The following is a 15959-nucleotide window of genomic DNA, read 5'->3' on the forward strand; positions in this document are numbered from 1 at the left end:
CTGTCCAGGAGGCTGAGTTTGAGTTGCTCAAAGTCCTGCAGGATCTAACTGCCAGACAGCTCATCGTCAACCTCCCGCACAGTGTCGACAATAGCTTGAGCAGGTAGAAAGCCATCCTTTATTTCGTAAAGAAGATCCCTGAACTAAGACAATTCAGCCTCATAGAAACATGTACTCCATCGAGACCTGAGCCAGGTGGTTGAGGAACAGAGGCTGCTCAAGCAGTATTCGTCCCACAATAGACACTTTTTTGGGAAAAAAAAATTGAATTGATGTATCATGTGAACCCTTGCTCTTAAGATGGAAAGAGATTGCATTTGGTATTGCATGCAATTAGATGCTAATTATTTTATTTACTTTGCCCTCTTGTTAAGATGTGTTACATCAGGAAAATAAAGTATATGCTCAGTAGAGGGGTTGTCATATTTTGTCTGTTAATCAAACATAATCAACAATTATGGACAACCATTTTTTGCCATGGTTGTGAATTATAATGCCTTCAAAGTCACATTTAAACTTTCTGTAAAATTAAAAAAAAAACAGAAATAAAAGCGGGCACTGATTTGTGTCCAGAATACTCCAACGTAACAAATCCTGCTCCAGAAATGGTCTCTTCTCCCCTTTTGAGCCACTGCCCACCAAAAGGTCTCTACGTGTCTCTGTTAGGAAGATGTCAAGATGCTGAGCCTGTGCTGTGCTTCAGTGGCGGGTGTAGAGGACACGCTGTTGTACATGGAATGCAAATTGAGCTCCTTGGACATGAAAACTGACAGATGGTATAAACTTCTCTCAATATACAGGAGATCCTGTGTCTGAAATCCTGAGGTGCCTTTCTTCCTGTCTTGTCATACAGAATGTATCATTAAGGACAATCACATATGGCTTGATTTTGTTACTAGAAGTATTTATTTCCTTTCTTGGAACAACGTGTTTTTCGAGAAATTCATACAATTTGCGAAATATGAAATACAAATCTTGCTTATGTTGCAGAATAAATACTGCCAGCTGGGAAGAATATGACAGCATTTTTTTTCTTTAACCAAAAACCTGCAAAGGGAGACGTTTTCGTTGTGGAAGGGCAAAACAGTAAATATGTTCCGTTTCACAAAATTCACACTTACGAACGGCGCAAGTCGCAGGTGATTCACTCCTCTTGACTAGGTGGCGCTAGGAGGTGCAGTTAAGTTTATATCAGGCTGCAGAAACTCCTCTTTCTCAGCTCCGCTTCTCGATTGTTTTGAAGTCGCGGCCGCGCTAACGAATGACGTCATCACACGGCGCTACACAACATAGCTGTGGGTGCTTGAATGATTTTCTTTCTATAAAGAAGAAAGTTGTTTTTTTTAATAACTTCAGTTTCTGAAAACGTAGCATCTTGTCAGCTGTGTTTATGCTTGAACAGAGCACAGCCCTGACAACAGAATCTGTGAAGAATAAAAATAAAGAAGCTGTTCTGTTTAAACATCGCAAGTCAGCCTTTGTTTCTGATCGACTCTGAAGAAGGATGGCGGAGTACTTGTTAAATCTGGAAATCCAGCTTGACTCGTTCATGCACGTTTTGCTCAAATCGATCGTGTATGAAGTGTCAGAAGTTTTTGGAAACAGGATGTCTGACTCAGAACGAGTTTGAAAACAAACTCCGCAGCGTCTCCCAGGTCCTGGTGAGACGGGCCGTGTTTAAAATCACACAGTGTGTGCAGGACATTGTCGGGAGTGAAATGGCGCAGCTGAAGAAGGAAAACGAGAGCTTGAAGTGGAGATTGCAGCTGTGGGAGGAGGATTCGGGAGCAAGAGGAGATCAGGGTACCCAGACGCTTCCCTGTGAAGTCACTGCAGAAATAAAAGAAGAAATGGACATGAAACTGTTGTCAGGTCAGTGTGGTGACGTGTATGAAGTCAGAGTATGTGTGTGTGTTTAAAACCAGTGTCTATAACTTCCTCACTGGTGAGGTCTGTGTCTGTATTAACTCCTCTGGAATATTAATCCACTATATCTGTATTAATCCCTCTCTCTCTTAGTGCATTGTTTATGTACCGTACTGTGAAGTAAGTATGTCTGTATTAACCCCTCTCTCAGTGCAGTGTTAATGTACTGGAGTGTCCAGTCAGTATGGCTGTATTTACCCCTCTCTGTCAGTGCAGTGTTAATATGCTGTAATTTCCAGTTTGTCCTTGTTTGTATAAAGTGTTAATGTACTGTAGTGTCTAGTCAGTATGTCTTTATTAAACCCTCTCTGTCTCAGTGTAGTGTTAATGTACTGTAGTGTCCAGTCAGTGTGTCTGTATTCACCCCTCTCTCTCTCAGTGCAGTGTTAATGTACTGGAGTGTCCAGTCAGTGTGTCTGTATTAACCCCCCTCTCTCTCTGCAGTGTTAATGTACTGTAGTGTCCAGTCAGTGTGTCTGTATTAACCCCCCCCCCCCCCCCTCAGTGCAGTGGTAATGTACTGTAGTGTCTAGTCAGTGTGTCTGTATCAAGCCCCCTCTCTCTCAGTGCAGTGTTCATGTACTGTAGTGTCCAGACAGTGTGTCTGTATTAACCCCCCCCCCCCCTCAGTGCAGTGTTCATGTACTGTAGTGTCCAGTCAGTGTGTCTGTATTAACCCCCCTCTCTCTCTCAGTGCAGTGTTAATGTACTGTAGTGTCCAGTCAGTGTGTCTTTATTAAACCCTCTCTGTCTCAGTGTAGTGTTAATGTACTGTAGTGTCCAGTCAGTGTGTCTGTATTAACCCCTCTCTCTCTCAGTGCAGTGTTAATGTACTGGAGTGTCCAGTCAGTGTGTCTGTATTAACCCCCCTCTCTCTCTGTGCAGTGTTAATGTACTGTAGTGTCTAGTCAGTGTGTCTGTATCAAGCCCTCTCTCTCTCAGTGCAGTGTTCATGTACTGTAGTGTCCAGTCAGTGTGTGTGAATCAACCCCTCTCTCTCTCAGTACAGTGTTAATGTACTGTAGTATCCAGTCAGTGTGTCTATATTAAACCCTCTCTGTCTCAGTGTAGTGTTAATGTACTGTAGTGTCCAGTCAGTGTGTGTGAATCAACCCCTCTCTCTCTCAGTGCAGTGTTAATGTACTGTAGTGTCCAGTCAGTGTGTCTATATTAAACCCTCTCTGTCTCAGTGTAGTGTTAATGTACTGTAGTGTCCAGTCAGTGTGTCTGTATTAACCCCCCCTCCCCTCTCAGTGCATTGTTAATGTACTGTAGTGTCCAGTCACTGTGTCTGTATTAACCCCCCCCCTCTCAGTGCAGTGTTGATGTACTGTAGTGTCCAGTCAGTGTGTCTGTATTAACCCCCCCCCCCTCAGTGCAGTGTTGATGTACTGTAGTGTCCAGTCAGCATGTCTGTATTAACCCCTTTTTCAGTGCAGTGTTAAAGTACTGTAGTGTCCAGTCAGTGTGTCTGTATTCACCCCTCTCTCTCAGTGCAGTGTTAATGTACTGTAGTGTCCAGTCAGTGTGTCTGTATTAACCCCCCTCTCTCTCAGTGCAGTGTTAATGCACTGTAGTGTCCAGTCAGTCAGTGTGTCTGTATTAACCCCTTTCTCTGATTGCAGTGTAGTGTTAATGTACTGGAGTTTCCAGTCAGTGTGCCTGTATGAACCTCTCTCAGTGCAGTGTTAATGTACTGTAGCGTCCAGTCAGTGTGTCTGTATGAACCGCTGGAGAGGTGCGTTCTTGCGGTTGGGAAGGTTGTGGGCTGCAGGAACATCAAGTCCGCTTCCCGCATGAGTGGAGGGATAGTTATTTTCCTGCAATCTATTGATCTGGCAAATGCCCTGGTGGTAAAGTGGGTTGTCCTGGACGGCACCTTCACCCCGGTGCTGCCGTTCACAGCCCCAGCTCGGAAGATCACCCTCTCCAATGTGCCTCCGTTCATGAGAAACGAGCTGCTGTAGAGGGAGCTGTCCTGTTACGGACAGGTGGTCTCTCCGATCAGGAGGGTCCCTCTGGGCTGCAGGGGACTTCAACTGAAGCATGTCATCTCTTTCCGAAGACAAGTCTACGTGATCTTAAAAAAACCCCATGGAAGAGATCAATGTGGATCTTAAATTTCGGATTGACACCTGTGATTATGTTGTATTCGTGACTTTGGAATTGACGAAGTGCTTCAGGTGCGGGAGCGAGGGGCATCTGGTGAAGAATTGCCAGGAGGCCAGGAGACAGTGTCAGGCAGCGGGGAGTGGAGCAGTGCAGGGAGGCAGCAGGGAGGCAGAGCCCACGGCCGGGGTGCAGGAGAGGAGATCGCTGGAGGGGGCAGGTGAGCCCGAGCTGGTGGTGTCCCATGCAGGAGAACAGATAGCAAAGAGTGGACCACCTCAGCCCTCAGATGGGAGCTCCCCACACCGGGGAGCAAGATACGAGCGCTGGCGGAGCAGGGGAGCTGCAGAGCCCCGCTGCTCAGGAGAGTCAGGGAGAGAGAGCAGGCAGTGACACCGACGGAGGAAAACTCGTCACAAGTGGCAGCGAAAACTGTAGACACAGTGTGGGGAGGAAATTAATTAACATCCAGAAAAATAGACAATGGTTTTAAGACACCGTGGAGAAAGCGCACGAAAAAATCTATGCAGAGTGCGGTGCAGAAAAAGCACAGCACAGAGAGCTCGGTGGAGGGCGGCTCTGTCGCCGGCCCAGGGGCCGCGAGTGACTCCGACACTGGGAGAGTAAGGACGCGCTGGAGTGTCCTCGCCGCCGCCGCCCGGAGCTCCTCGGAGTCCGGGAGCAACGATGACGAGGGCGGCTTCCCAGACTCCTCTCTCGCCTCGGGCTCCTCGGCCCGGCAGAGCTGCAGAGTAGGCTACAGTTTCCAGAGCATCAGGGAGTTCTTAGAGAAGACTAAAGGTAAGAGGGGAACTGTGGTCGAGGACTTTTTTCCCGACACTGAGCTCTTTGTCCTCTCCGCGACCCACCATCTGAAAAGGCTCAGGTGCGAATGACTTCAGCGATCAAGAGAGATGGTGCCTGAAGAGCTTATTGGGTAAGATCAGGGCAGGACCGCGGAATGCACCTCAGCACGAATGAGTCCCGTCTCTTACATCACATCACTATCCGTCTGCGTGCTATGTGTCTGTTTGTGTTTTATGTTGTTTCTTTTTTTCTTTTCCGCAAACATGGGCGGCATTAGAATAGGGAGTTTGAACACCAATGGGTGCCGGAGGGCTTTGAAGCGAGCTGCGGTGTTGGAGGTCATCAAAGAAAACAGCCTGCAGGTGACGTTCCTGCAGGAGACCCACACCGACAGCTCCAACATCATTGCCTGGCAGCGGGAGTGGCAGGGGGACATTGTGTACAATCATGGGTCCCCTGTGAGCGCGGGGATCACGGTGCTGTTCTCTGTGGGGTTCAAGCCCCTCTCTATCGCCGTCCATGAGGTTGTGAAAGGTCGCCTTTGACTCATGCGAGTAGTTTACAGGAAGAAAACCTTTGTTTTTATTAACATTTACGCATCCACAGACGGCGGAGAGAGGGTCACCTTCTTCAGGGAGCTTGAAAATGCGCTGGTGACCTGCCAGCCTGAAGAGCTGGTCTTCCTGGGGGATGATTTTAACTGCACAGAGAGCAGCACACTGGACAGGAATTATGCAGGAATCACGGAGAGCCACATGGCCTGTCGGCCAGGGAGCTGCGCAGGATCCTTGTCAAATCTGACCTCACTGACATCTGGAGGAGATGTCATGGGGACACGAGGCAGTACACCTGGGCCCAGGTCTGAGGGAACACCCTCTCTCTGGCCAGGCTTGACCGCATCTACTGCCGTAAACATCATTACAGCATCGTCAAGCAGTACTCCCATCTGTCCAGTGGGCCTGTCGGACAACTGTCTCACCATCTGCACAGTCGTCGTCCCATCAGTGAGGTCCCGCAGTGCCTACTGGCACTTTAATACCCAACTGCTTGACGATGCTCACTTCTGTGACTGCCTCGTGTTCTTCTGGTAGCAGTGGAGGAGTCAGAAAGCCCACTTTGTCTCCCTGAGGCAGTAGTGGGATACTGGGAAGGTGCAGATTCGCCAGTTCCACCAGCAGTACACTGGAATTGTCACGAGAGGTATCCGTGAGTCCATGAAGGCTCTGGAGAGAGACATTCTGGAGCTCCACCAGGCTCTGGAGTGTTGTGCAGACAGGAGGCTAATTGATAACCTCCACACTCAAAAAGAATCACTCATTGGCCTTCTGGACACAAAAGTACAGGGAGCTCTAATAAAATCTAGGGTTCAGAGTGCATCACAGGTAGACGCCCCGACTCGCTACTTCTTTGGCCTAGAGAAGAAACCGGGCCAGAGCAGGCAGAACCTCTGCCTGCGCTCGGAGACAGGGCAGGAGCTGCACGAGGCTGGGCAGATCCAGGAGAGGACCATGCAGTTCTACAAGACACTCTTCTCCAGCGAGGCAAGTGAGGACTTGGTCTGCACACGCAGGTTCCTTGAAGACCTTCCACAGGTCCCCGAAGAGGAGGGGGCATGGCCGGAGAGGCCTCTATCCCTGGAGGAGCTCTCCACTGCACTCAGTGTCTTGAGTAATGGTATGACCCCTGGCCTTGATGGCTTGCCGGCCAAATTCTACTGTGCCTTCTGGGCCGTGCTGGGACCTGACCTGCTGGATGTGTTCTCGGAAAGTCTGGAGCACGGGGACCTGCCACTGAGCTGCAGGAGAGCTGTTGTCACCCTGCTGCCTAAGAAAGGGGACCTGTGTGACATTAAGAACTGGAGACCTGTTGCCCTGCTGTGTGTGGATTATAAAATCCTGTCCAAAGCTCTGGCCAACAGGCTGAGGGTGGTGCTGGGATCAGTGGTGCAGTCCGAACAATCGTACTGTGTACCCAGAAGGACAATCTTTGATAATATATTTCTGATTTGAGATGTTGTGGCCACCTCCAGACTATTGGGTTTAGATACTGGTCTCATTTCGTTAGACCAGGAAAAGGCCTTTGATAGGGTTGAACATCAGTATTTGTGGAGAACCATGAGGTTTTTCGGATTCAGCTCTGTCTTTGTTGCCATGATTCAGGTGCTGTACAGTGACATCTTCAGTGTGCTAAAGGTCAACAGAGGGCTGAGTGCTCCGTTTCCAGTGCAGAGGGGAGTCAGGCAGGGCTGTGCACTCTCAGGAATGCTCTACTCCCTTGCCATTGAACCTCTGCTACATCAGCTGCGCCGGGTCATCAAGGGGCTGTCCATCCCGGGCTGCCCCAATTCTACTGTCAAGATGTTGGCATACGCTGATGACATCATGGTCGTGGTCGGAGGAGAACAGGATGTCAGGGCGCTACAGACAACTTTGAATGATTTCCAGTGGCTATCATCAGCCAAAGTAAACTGGGCCAAGAGTAGCGCCCTACTCCTGGGAGAGTGGAGCGAGACGGGTCCCCCAGTCTTGCCAGAGAGGTTCAGCTGGACCAGAGGAGGACTCAAATACCTGGGGTTGTACCTGGGGGACAAGGCCAGTGTGAGGAAGAACTGGGAGGGGCTCCTCGAAAAAGTGAAAGGTCGGCTGGACCGCTGGCGCTGGCTGCTCTCCCAGATCTCCTACAAAGGCCGGGTTCTGATTGTCAACACCCTGGTGGCTTCAATGTTGTGGCATTGCCTGCTGTGCCTGGAGCCAGCAGCTGGACTGATCGAGGAGCTGCAGGCCACGCTTCTCGACTTCTTCTGGGATGGACTGCACTGGCTGTGGAGGGGTGTCCTCTATTTGCCCAGAGAGGACGGAGGACAAGGACTCGTTGACATCCGGAGCCGGGTGGACGCCTTTCGTATGCAGGCAGTACAGAAGCTGCTGTATGGCCCGGCCTCGCTGTCCTGGAAGGAGCTGACCTTCACCCTGTTGCGTCTAGCAGGACACTTCGGGATCGACTCTGTTCTCTTCCTGATGGACACCAGCAGGGTTGACCTGTCTCCACTGCAGCCTTTCCAGCGTAGTCTCCTGAAAGCCTGGCGGCATCTGCACGTGCGGAGAGAGGAGGAGCGGCCCAGTCTATACTGGACACTCTGAGAGCCACTAGTACACAATCCGTGAATGGACACAGAACTGGGCCGCTCCTTGGACTTTACCAGCAGACTGGTCCGCGCCAATGTCACACAACTCCACCACCTGCTTGACGTGGATCAGGACTGCTGGCGCAGCATGGAGTGGGCATGTGACGCTCTGGGACTACACTCGCGGCGGTGTGTGGACGGGTTTCTTACTCAGCTTTGCTCTGCTCTGCTCTGCCTCTTGAGGAGATGCTGCTAGTCCAGGATCTGTTTGAGGAACGCCACCTTCCAACCACACAGCCTCCTTTCCCTGGTCTGCTAGTGTCTCCTGCACTCAGTCCCGGGCCGACAGGATCTCTCCTTGAGTCCCTTGCTTCAGAGGAGAGGTCTCTGGCTGGTGTTGGGGGGAAGTGTCTATATAGACTAGTTGTAACATCTAGACACCAAGCCCAGCTGTCTGCACTCCCTGACACTCCCTGGAGGGCTCGTCTGGGGGTGCCAGATGGTGTCCGGCCTGCCTGGGGTAGCCTCTACAGATTTCCCCTCAACAAAAGGGGCCTGTCCCTTCTGCGCTCAGAGGGAGACGGTGTTCCACTACTACAGTGCCTGCCCCCACCTGTCGCCCATGTTTGCCGTGTTGATTTGGCTCTTCATCAACCTTGGCCTGGCCTTCAATTACATTATTTTCATGTTCGGGGTGGGTCATACGAAAAAACAAAAAACTCAGACCCTCCTCGCCAACTTTCTACTGGGCCAGGCCAAACTCACCATCTACAAGACTCTGAAAAATAAGATCTCTGGTTCCGGGTCTGTAGACTTGGTGAGGATGTTTGAAGGGTTGGTGAAGAGCAGGATGTCGTTAAAATATATGTTTTATATTATCTCATAATGACTGTGGAACATTTGAAAAGCATTGGTGTTTTGGAAACGTGCAGGATTGTGAATAAAAAATTAATATTCCAATTATGATTTTATTTTAATAATTTTTAAGGTGGGGTCCTAAGAATCAAGATTCATACTTTCTTTATTTTTTCTGTCAATAAAGATTGATTGAACACTGTCTCTCAGTGTAGTGTTAATGTGCTGTAGTGTCCAGTCAGTATGTATGTATTAACCCCCCTCTCTCTCAGTGCAGTGTTAATGTACTGTAGTGTCCAGTCAGTGTGTCTGTATTAACCCCTCTCTCTCAGTGCAGTGTTAATGTACTGTAGTGTCCAGTCAGTGTGTCTGTATTAACCCCTCTCTCTCAGTGCAGTGTTAATATATTGTAGTGTGCAGTCAGTGTGTGTGAATCAACCCCTCTCTCTCTCAGTGCAGTGTTAATATACTGGAGTGTCCAGTCAGTGTGTTTGTATTAACCCCTCTCTGTCTCAGTGTAGTGTTAATGTACTGTAGTGTCCAGTCAGTGTCTATGTATTAACCTACCTCTCTCCGTGCAGTTTTAAAGTACTATAATATGCAGTCAGTGTGTCTGTATTAATCCCTCTCTTTCTCAATGCAGTGTTAATGTACTGTAGTGTCCAGTCAGCATGTCTGTATTAACCTGTCACTCAGTGCAGTGTTAATGTTCTGTAGTGTCCAGTCAGTGTGTCTGTATTAACCGCTCTCTCTCAGTGCAGTGCTAATGTACTGTAGTGTCCTGTCTGTCAGTCTGTCTGTATTTACCCCCCTTCTCTGAGCAGTCCATGGCTGTATAAATGCCTCCGTCTCAGTGCAGTGTTAAAGTACTGTAGTGTCCAGTCAGTGTGTCTGTATGAACCCCTCTCTTAGTGCAGTGTTAATGTACTGTAGTGTCCAGTCAGCATGTCTATATTAACCCCTTTCAGTGCAGTGCTAATATGCTGCAGTGTCCAGTCAGTGTGTCTGTATTTACCCATCTCTGTCAGTGCAGTGTTAATATGCTGTAATTTCCAGTTTGTCTAGTGCAAGTATTCACATTACTCCTATCCTGGAGTCCTTGCACTGGCTTCCTGTCAAGTTTTGTGATGCTTAACAATCCTCCTGCTTACCTATAAGGCTCTCTATGGCTTGGCACCTCAGTACCTGTCTGAGTTATCGCCCTACTCCCCACCTCACAACCTTCACTCTTCTAATTGTGTTCAACTATTTGTCCCCCAGTCCTTCTACACTCTATGGGTGACATGGCCTTCTCCTGTTTTGCCCCAAGCTCTAGAACTTTCTCCCCAAGGATATCAGAGTCACTTTCTCTAAGCTTCTTCAAATCCAGACTCAAAACCTTCTTCTTCAGAAGAGCCTTTATTTATCTGTTCTTTACCCCTCTGCTCCTACTGGACTTAGTACCACCATCTACTGACTCGTCTAACTATATTCTCATCATGCTTATATTGTGTCTTTTTTGTTGTTGGCCTTCTGTAAAGTGCTTTGAGAAGCCACCTTTAAAGGTGCTATATAAAATAAAGTTTATTATTATTATAAAGTTATTGTTTTCTTTTCCTGTATTTACAGGCACAGAGACCAGTGCTCTCTCTGATGCTGGGGACATGGCTCCTCTTGAACAGCAGCACAGTGAGGAGGAGTGGGGCTCCAGTTTGGTGCAGGAGAGAGAGCTCACTGTCGCAGAAGGGAAAGAGACACTCAGTGAGCAGCACACAGAGAGCAGACAGAGTGTCGAGGATCTGGACTCTGTGACCATGATGAAGACAGAGCCTGAGAGTGAGACACCTGGGCTCTTAGTATGTGATGATTTTATAGATAAGATTAATAATCTGGACTCGAACAATATTACACAAGGTTGTAATGAACTGGGCTGTGTCTCTGTACGAGAGCACAGTGAAGAACTGGATGTTTTAAATCTTACAGAACAGGACATGAAGTCCAAGTTGATTGACGCTGCAGAGCAGCAGACTGATGTACCTGGTGAAGAGAACAGTACTGAGTCACAGCACACAGAGAGGAGTCAGTACAGGGAGGAGCAACAGCAGCTCCTACAGGGCTTGATAATTAGGCCTTGTTCTGTTCAAGTGGAGAGACTGTCATTGCAGAGACTCAAACAATCATATGATCCCTTAGTATCTGATGGCTTTACACACAGGTTTACTAATCTGGTTACTGAGAAAATTGTTAAAAGTTTTAATGAACTGGAGAGTAGGTCTGTTCTTGGGCAAAGAGGAGAACAACTGAATGAACTAGACAGTTTTAGTCTCAGAGAGCTGGAGAAGGAGCCCCGGATGATTCACACTGCTGAGCAGCACACTGAAGGACATGGTGGAGAAAACAAATCTCAGCACACGGAGCAAGACCATTCCATGGAGCATTGGCAGAATAAGAGACCCCAGTACAATCAGAGAATGAGGAAGAATCACTCAAGGCCTTGCTCAGATGGAGTGGACAAACTGCCATTATGGCACAGAGAGGAGCAGCGTTTCTGTCAGTCTAGCAAATCAAAACCCGACCAGCACCTTCAAACGGGAGAGAGACCATTCAGCTGCAGTCAGTGTGGGAAGAGTTTTATTCAGTCAAGTGACTTTAAAAGACACCAGCGTATTCACACGGGAGAGAGACCTTTCAGATGTAGTCATTGTGGGAAGAGTTTTAGTCACTTGCAGCTCTTAAAACAACATCAGCACATTCACACAGGAGAGAGACCGTTCAGCTGCAGTCAGTGTGGGAAGACTTTTAGACAGTCAAGTAATTTAATAACCCACCAGCGCATTCACACAGGAGAGGCACCATTCAGCTGCAGTCAGTGTGGGAAGAGTTTTAGTCAGTCACATGCCTTAAAATCCCACCAGCACATTCACACAGGAGAGAGACCATTCTGCTGCAGTCAGTGTGGGAAGAGTTTTAGTTGGTCATGTAACTTAATAACCCACCAGCGCATTCACACAGGAGAGAGACTGTTCACCTGTAGTCAGTGTGGGAAGACTTTTAGTCAGTCAAGTAATTTAATAACCCACCAGCGCATTCACACAGGAGAGAGACCATTCAGCTGCAGTCAGTGTGGGAAGAGTTTTAGTCAGTCAAGTAGCTTAATAGCCCACCGGCGCATTCACACAGGAGAGAGAGCATTCAGTTGCAGTCAGTGTGGGAAGAGTTTTAGTCAGAAAAGCCACTTACAATCACACCAGCGCATTCACACAGGAGAGAGACCGTTCAGCTGCAGTCAGTGTGGAAAGAGTTTTAGTCGGTCAAGTAGCTTAATAACCCACCAGCGCATTCACACAGGAGAGAGACCATTCAGCTGTGGTCAGTGTGGGAAGAGTTTTAGTCAGTCAAGTAGCTTAATAGCCCACCAGCGCATTCACACAGAAGAGAGACTGTTCAGCTGCAGTCAGTGTGGGAAGAGTTTTATTCAATCGCATGACTTAAAAAAGCACCAGCGCATTCACACAGGAGAGAGACCATTCAGCTGCAGTCAGTGTGGGAAGAGTTTTAGTCAGTCACGTAGCTTAAAAGCCCACCAGCGCATTCACACAGGAGAGAGACCGTTTATCTGCAGTCAGTGTGGGAAGAGTTTTATTCAATCGCATGACTTAAAAAAGCACCAGCGCATTCACACAGGAGACAGACCATTCAGCTACAGTCAGTGTGGGAAGAGTTCCAGTCAGGTGACTTAAAAAAACCAATTTAGTCACCAGGTTTTTTATTTAATCATAGTCTAAGTCAAGTCAACTAAAATGTCTTTAGTTCAAGTGGGTAGGTGCGTCAGCATGTGACATCCGAAGAAGGCTCCACAGCCGAGACATTTATTTTCTTCTCTTTTCAGCATGGAACAAACCTTTACTTGTTCCCAAAATGTCTATTAGTCATAGTCACTTTGTAGTCACCCAATTTTGAGTTCGTCTGGTCAGTTAAATTTTGACTATACTCTTATTTACAGTTGACTAAAACAGAAATAGTTCTTGTCACAGAGTTTAATTTATGTGGATAAGAGAGCATATATATCAAATACAAGAAATATTTATGCAATAAAGGGTAAATAATAAAGAATAAGATACTGTATGAATCTCTTTTAATAAGAAAATCTATTTTGGCACCGTTAGTAATACTTCAATTTTTTTTTCAATGCAACTGCAGACAGGACAAGCTATATATACAGTGCCTTCAGAAAGTACTCACACCCCATTGTTTATTTCTCATTCTGCTGTGTTGCAAAGTCAAATTAAATCATATTTAAATGTTTTTCTCCACTCCTGTAGAAGCAATTCTTTATAATGTTCAAATGAAATTAAGTATTTATAATTCTGAAGACATCTATTAAAAATAAAAATGGAAAATTACTTAATTGATAAGTATTCACTCCCTTTGTTTCAACAACCTAATTTGGGTCAATTATCTTGAGAGATCACACTAAATACATTAACAAGGTACACCTGTGTTCATTTCAAATTCACCGGTGTTCAATTGCTTGATTGCACAATAGATATCACTGACTGTGAGGTCTCACTGAAACAGCAGATCAGATCAGTCCTGCTGTCATGAAGACCAAGGAGCTACCTTTGGAACTTTGAGATGAAGTTGTTAGGAGGAAAAAAAACTGGAGAAGGTTATAAAAAGATTGGCAAAGTTTTGAACCTTCCTAGGAGCACCGTTAAATCCCATTGTAACTAAATAGAAAAAACATGGCAAAACCCAGACACTACTAAGATCAGGCCCTCCTACCAAATTGAGCAACCGGACAAGAATGGTGATTGTCAGAAAAGTGACCAAAAGTGGCCAGCTCCAACACTGACAGAGTTGCAGAGCTTTTTGGCTGAAATGGGAGAAACTGCAGACACAAACAATCTCTTGTAATACAATACTTTTGTAAATGAGAAATGTAAATCTTTCATTTTGAAAAACAAATGTTCTTGAATAAAAAATATTTTTGATTCATAAATGTGTTGAATTTAGTGTTCTTAAAACGAGGAAAAAATGTTAAAATGTGGAGGTGTAATGGGAACAAAATGCAACAAAATTCCACTGGGTGAATACTTTCTGAAGGCACTGTATATACACTCATCTACTGTGACAAGACCCTGCTGACACTACCCTGACTCAGGTAATTCACACACACAAAAACACAAGACAAAAGGCATTTTAAGGTCAAGCAGGATTTAACACAACAGAGTGTAGAAGAAGCTACACCACTCCATAACCCTGCTTCACAACAACTAACACTCATCTTCTAACTCTGCTGGTATTCTCAAGCTAACCCTGTCAGCCTGTTGAAGGTGTAACTGACAGGTATCACATGATGCACAGTTTATATGCACATCCTATTCACTCCCGGAAAGATACCAGTGTGCAGCATTAATGTATCAGCTACTACCAGAAATATTTGTTTATGGATAATGTCATAATGCATTTATTTTACATTGTTAGAGAGTGAGACTGCAGGGAGGAATAAAGATTTCATGATACTATTACTGTTACACCTGTAGCGGCAAGGCTTATTAAAATACAGGAATTAAGTTTTGCGCTCTCTTGCCAGTGAGGCCCCATCTCTCTCTTCATCTCTGTGGTGCAGCCACAGATAAGCTATTCATGCAGGCTGATTTAAGGTTTCTTTGATAAGGGACAGCTCCCAAATGGGGATGCACTTAGCTAAGCCTGGCTATCATGATCAATGGTCATCCATTGGCGCCTATCTGTCTAGGGAGTGCCAGATGGACATCTGGACTGCATTCCTAAGTGTCAGGGGTGAGTTACTCACATCTCACCTTGATCAACCAATCAGGAACTGGTAGGGCCGAGTAACCCACGTGGGTCTCTGATGCCCATTAAACTTTCAGCCAATGAACGACCTGAAGTTCCTCCAGGTAAAAACAGGCAACACAGAGGGCCTGAAGAAGAATTCCAAAAAGAACAATTCCAGGGGTGTGAATGATTCCAGGACAGGACGGCCCGCAGGCCAGAACAGTTGGGAAGTGCAGGACATTCTCGCAGCACGCCTCCTGACCATCCTGAGACTCAGCCAGGACCACCATGTAACGGCCAGTGTGTCCGAGTGCCAGAACTTTCCTTGTTCTAAGAGTCTAGAGCGGAGGTTGCCAGCGCGTAACCAGAGGATCCACCCGAGGTTAGCACCAGCAGCAGGCCTCGTGAACAGGTCGGAACTGTGGACAGCTGAATCAGTATTCAGAACTAGCGTTTCATCAGGAACGAACCGTTCTTCTTCCTGACCAGCTGGGACCCACAGTCAGTTTTCTCCTGTGCACAAACTTTGCTAGTTAAAGCCAACACTAACTAGCCGGTCTTCAGAGAGCAGCGCAGCAGGAATCTCTCCAGCCGCACCGAGCACCGCTTGGCACCTAGCCAGAGAGCACGGATTGGACAGCAACAAGCCTGCAACTGTTTCTTTGTCCGGGGGAGATCTGAATCCCCAGAGATTGGATGAGTATTCAACTTCACTGCATTACTGCTCGAGAATTCAATTGTTATCCCAACCAGTTGATATCAATTTAATTCCTAAGAGTTATGTACTTGTTTTGAGTATCTAATGTAGAAGTTGTAACCAAGTTCATTCAAGAAACGGTCTAAATGAATGATATACTGAATGTATGTCCTCTTGATATGTGTAACTCTTTGTAACTGAATGAATATATACCTTTTGTTTTCTGCTTACCCTCACGATAAGATCTGTTAGATTTACATGCACCTTCTATGTATTAATAAATGTATTTTAGTGTATTAGTACCTGTGTGTGTGCGTTGTTTGAGTTATACCGCATGGTTGGATTCTAAGGCCATTAAAAGAATCATTTTGCGATTTACTGCCACAATTAATTATTGTCCCAGTAAATGCCCAAACCCCTACAGAACTGGTGCCTCATGAGAGCACACTACAACAGCATTCTGACCTTTTTTTTATTTGGTAGCTAGTACTGAATTGATCCCAGGATGTCATCCATTTGTTTCCTGAAAGAAAACTATCCCACCACCCTTTGTGTGAGCTACTGTCTCCCATGCTCATTTTTAAATGTACTTCCCTGTGGTTTCCATTTGTGAAACAACTTGGATATTTAGCTTGTTCCATGCTCCCACATCCCTTTGTG

At 46.7% G+C, this 15959-nt stretch overlaps 1 protein-coding gene across 1 annotated transcript; it reads left to right on the forward strand.

The window, feature by feature from the left end:
* Window positions 1-1276: 1276 nt before the first annotated feature.
* LOC148812476 (uncharacterized) lies at window positions 1277-15593 on the forward strand. The gene is made up of 2 exons (XM_088908629.1): window positions 1277-1872; window positions 10430-15593. Exons 1-2 carry the CDS (start codon window positions 1578-1580, stop codon window positions 12538-12540), a joined length of 2406 nt encoding a protein of 801 aa, XP_088764755.1. The 5' UTR covers window positions 1277-1577; the 3' UTR covers window positions 12541-15593.
* Window positions 15594-15959: the final 366 nt, after the last annotated feature.

This window comes from Atractosteus spatula, assembly GCF_055471065.1.
Source record: "Atractosteus spatula isolate fAtrSpa1 chromosome 10 unlocalized genomic scaffold, fAtrSpa1.hap1 SUPER_10_unloc_3, whole genome shotgun sequence".
NCBI classification, from domain to species: domain Eukaryota; kingdom Metazoa; phylum Chordata; class Actinopteri; order Semionotiformes; family Lepisosteidae; genus Atractosteus; species Atractosteus spatula.

Excerpts from the sequence above, each read along its gene's own strand:
- LOC148812476 (XM_088908629.1), top strand. The coding sequence starts at position 1,578 with ATGAAGTGTCAGAAGTTTTTGGAAACAGGATGTCTGACTCAGAACGAG. Across the intron at positions 1,873-10,429 it reads GGACATGAAACTGTTGTCAG|GCACAGAGACCAGTGCTCTC; the intron begins GTCAGTGTGGTG and ends CTGTATTTACAG.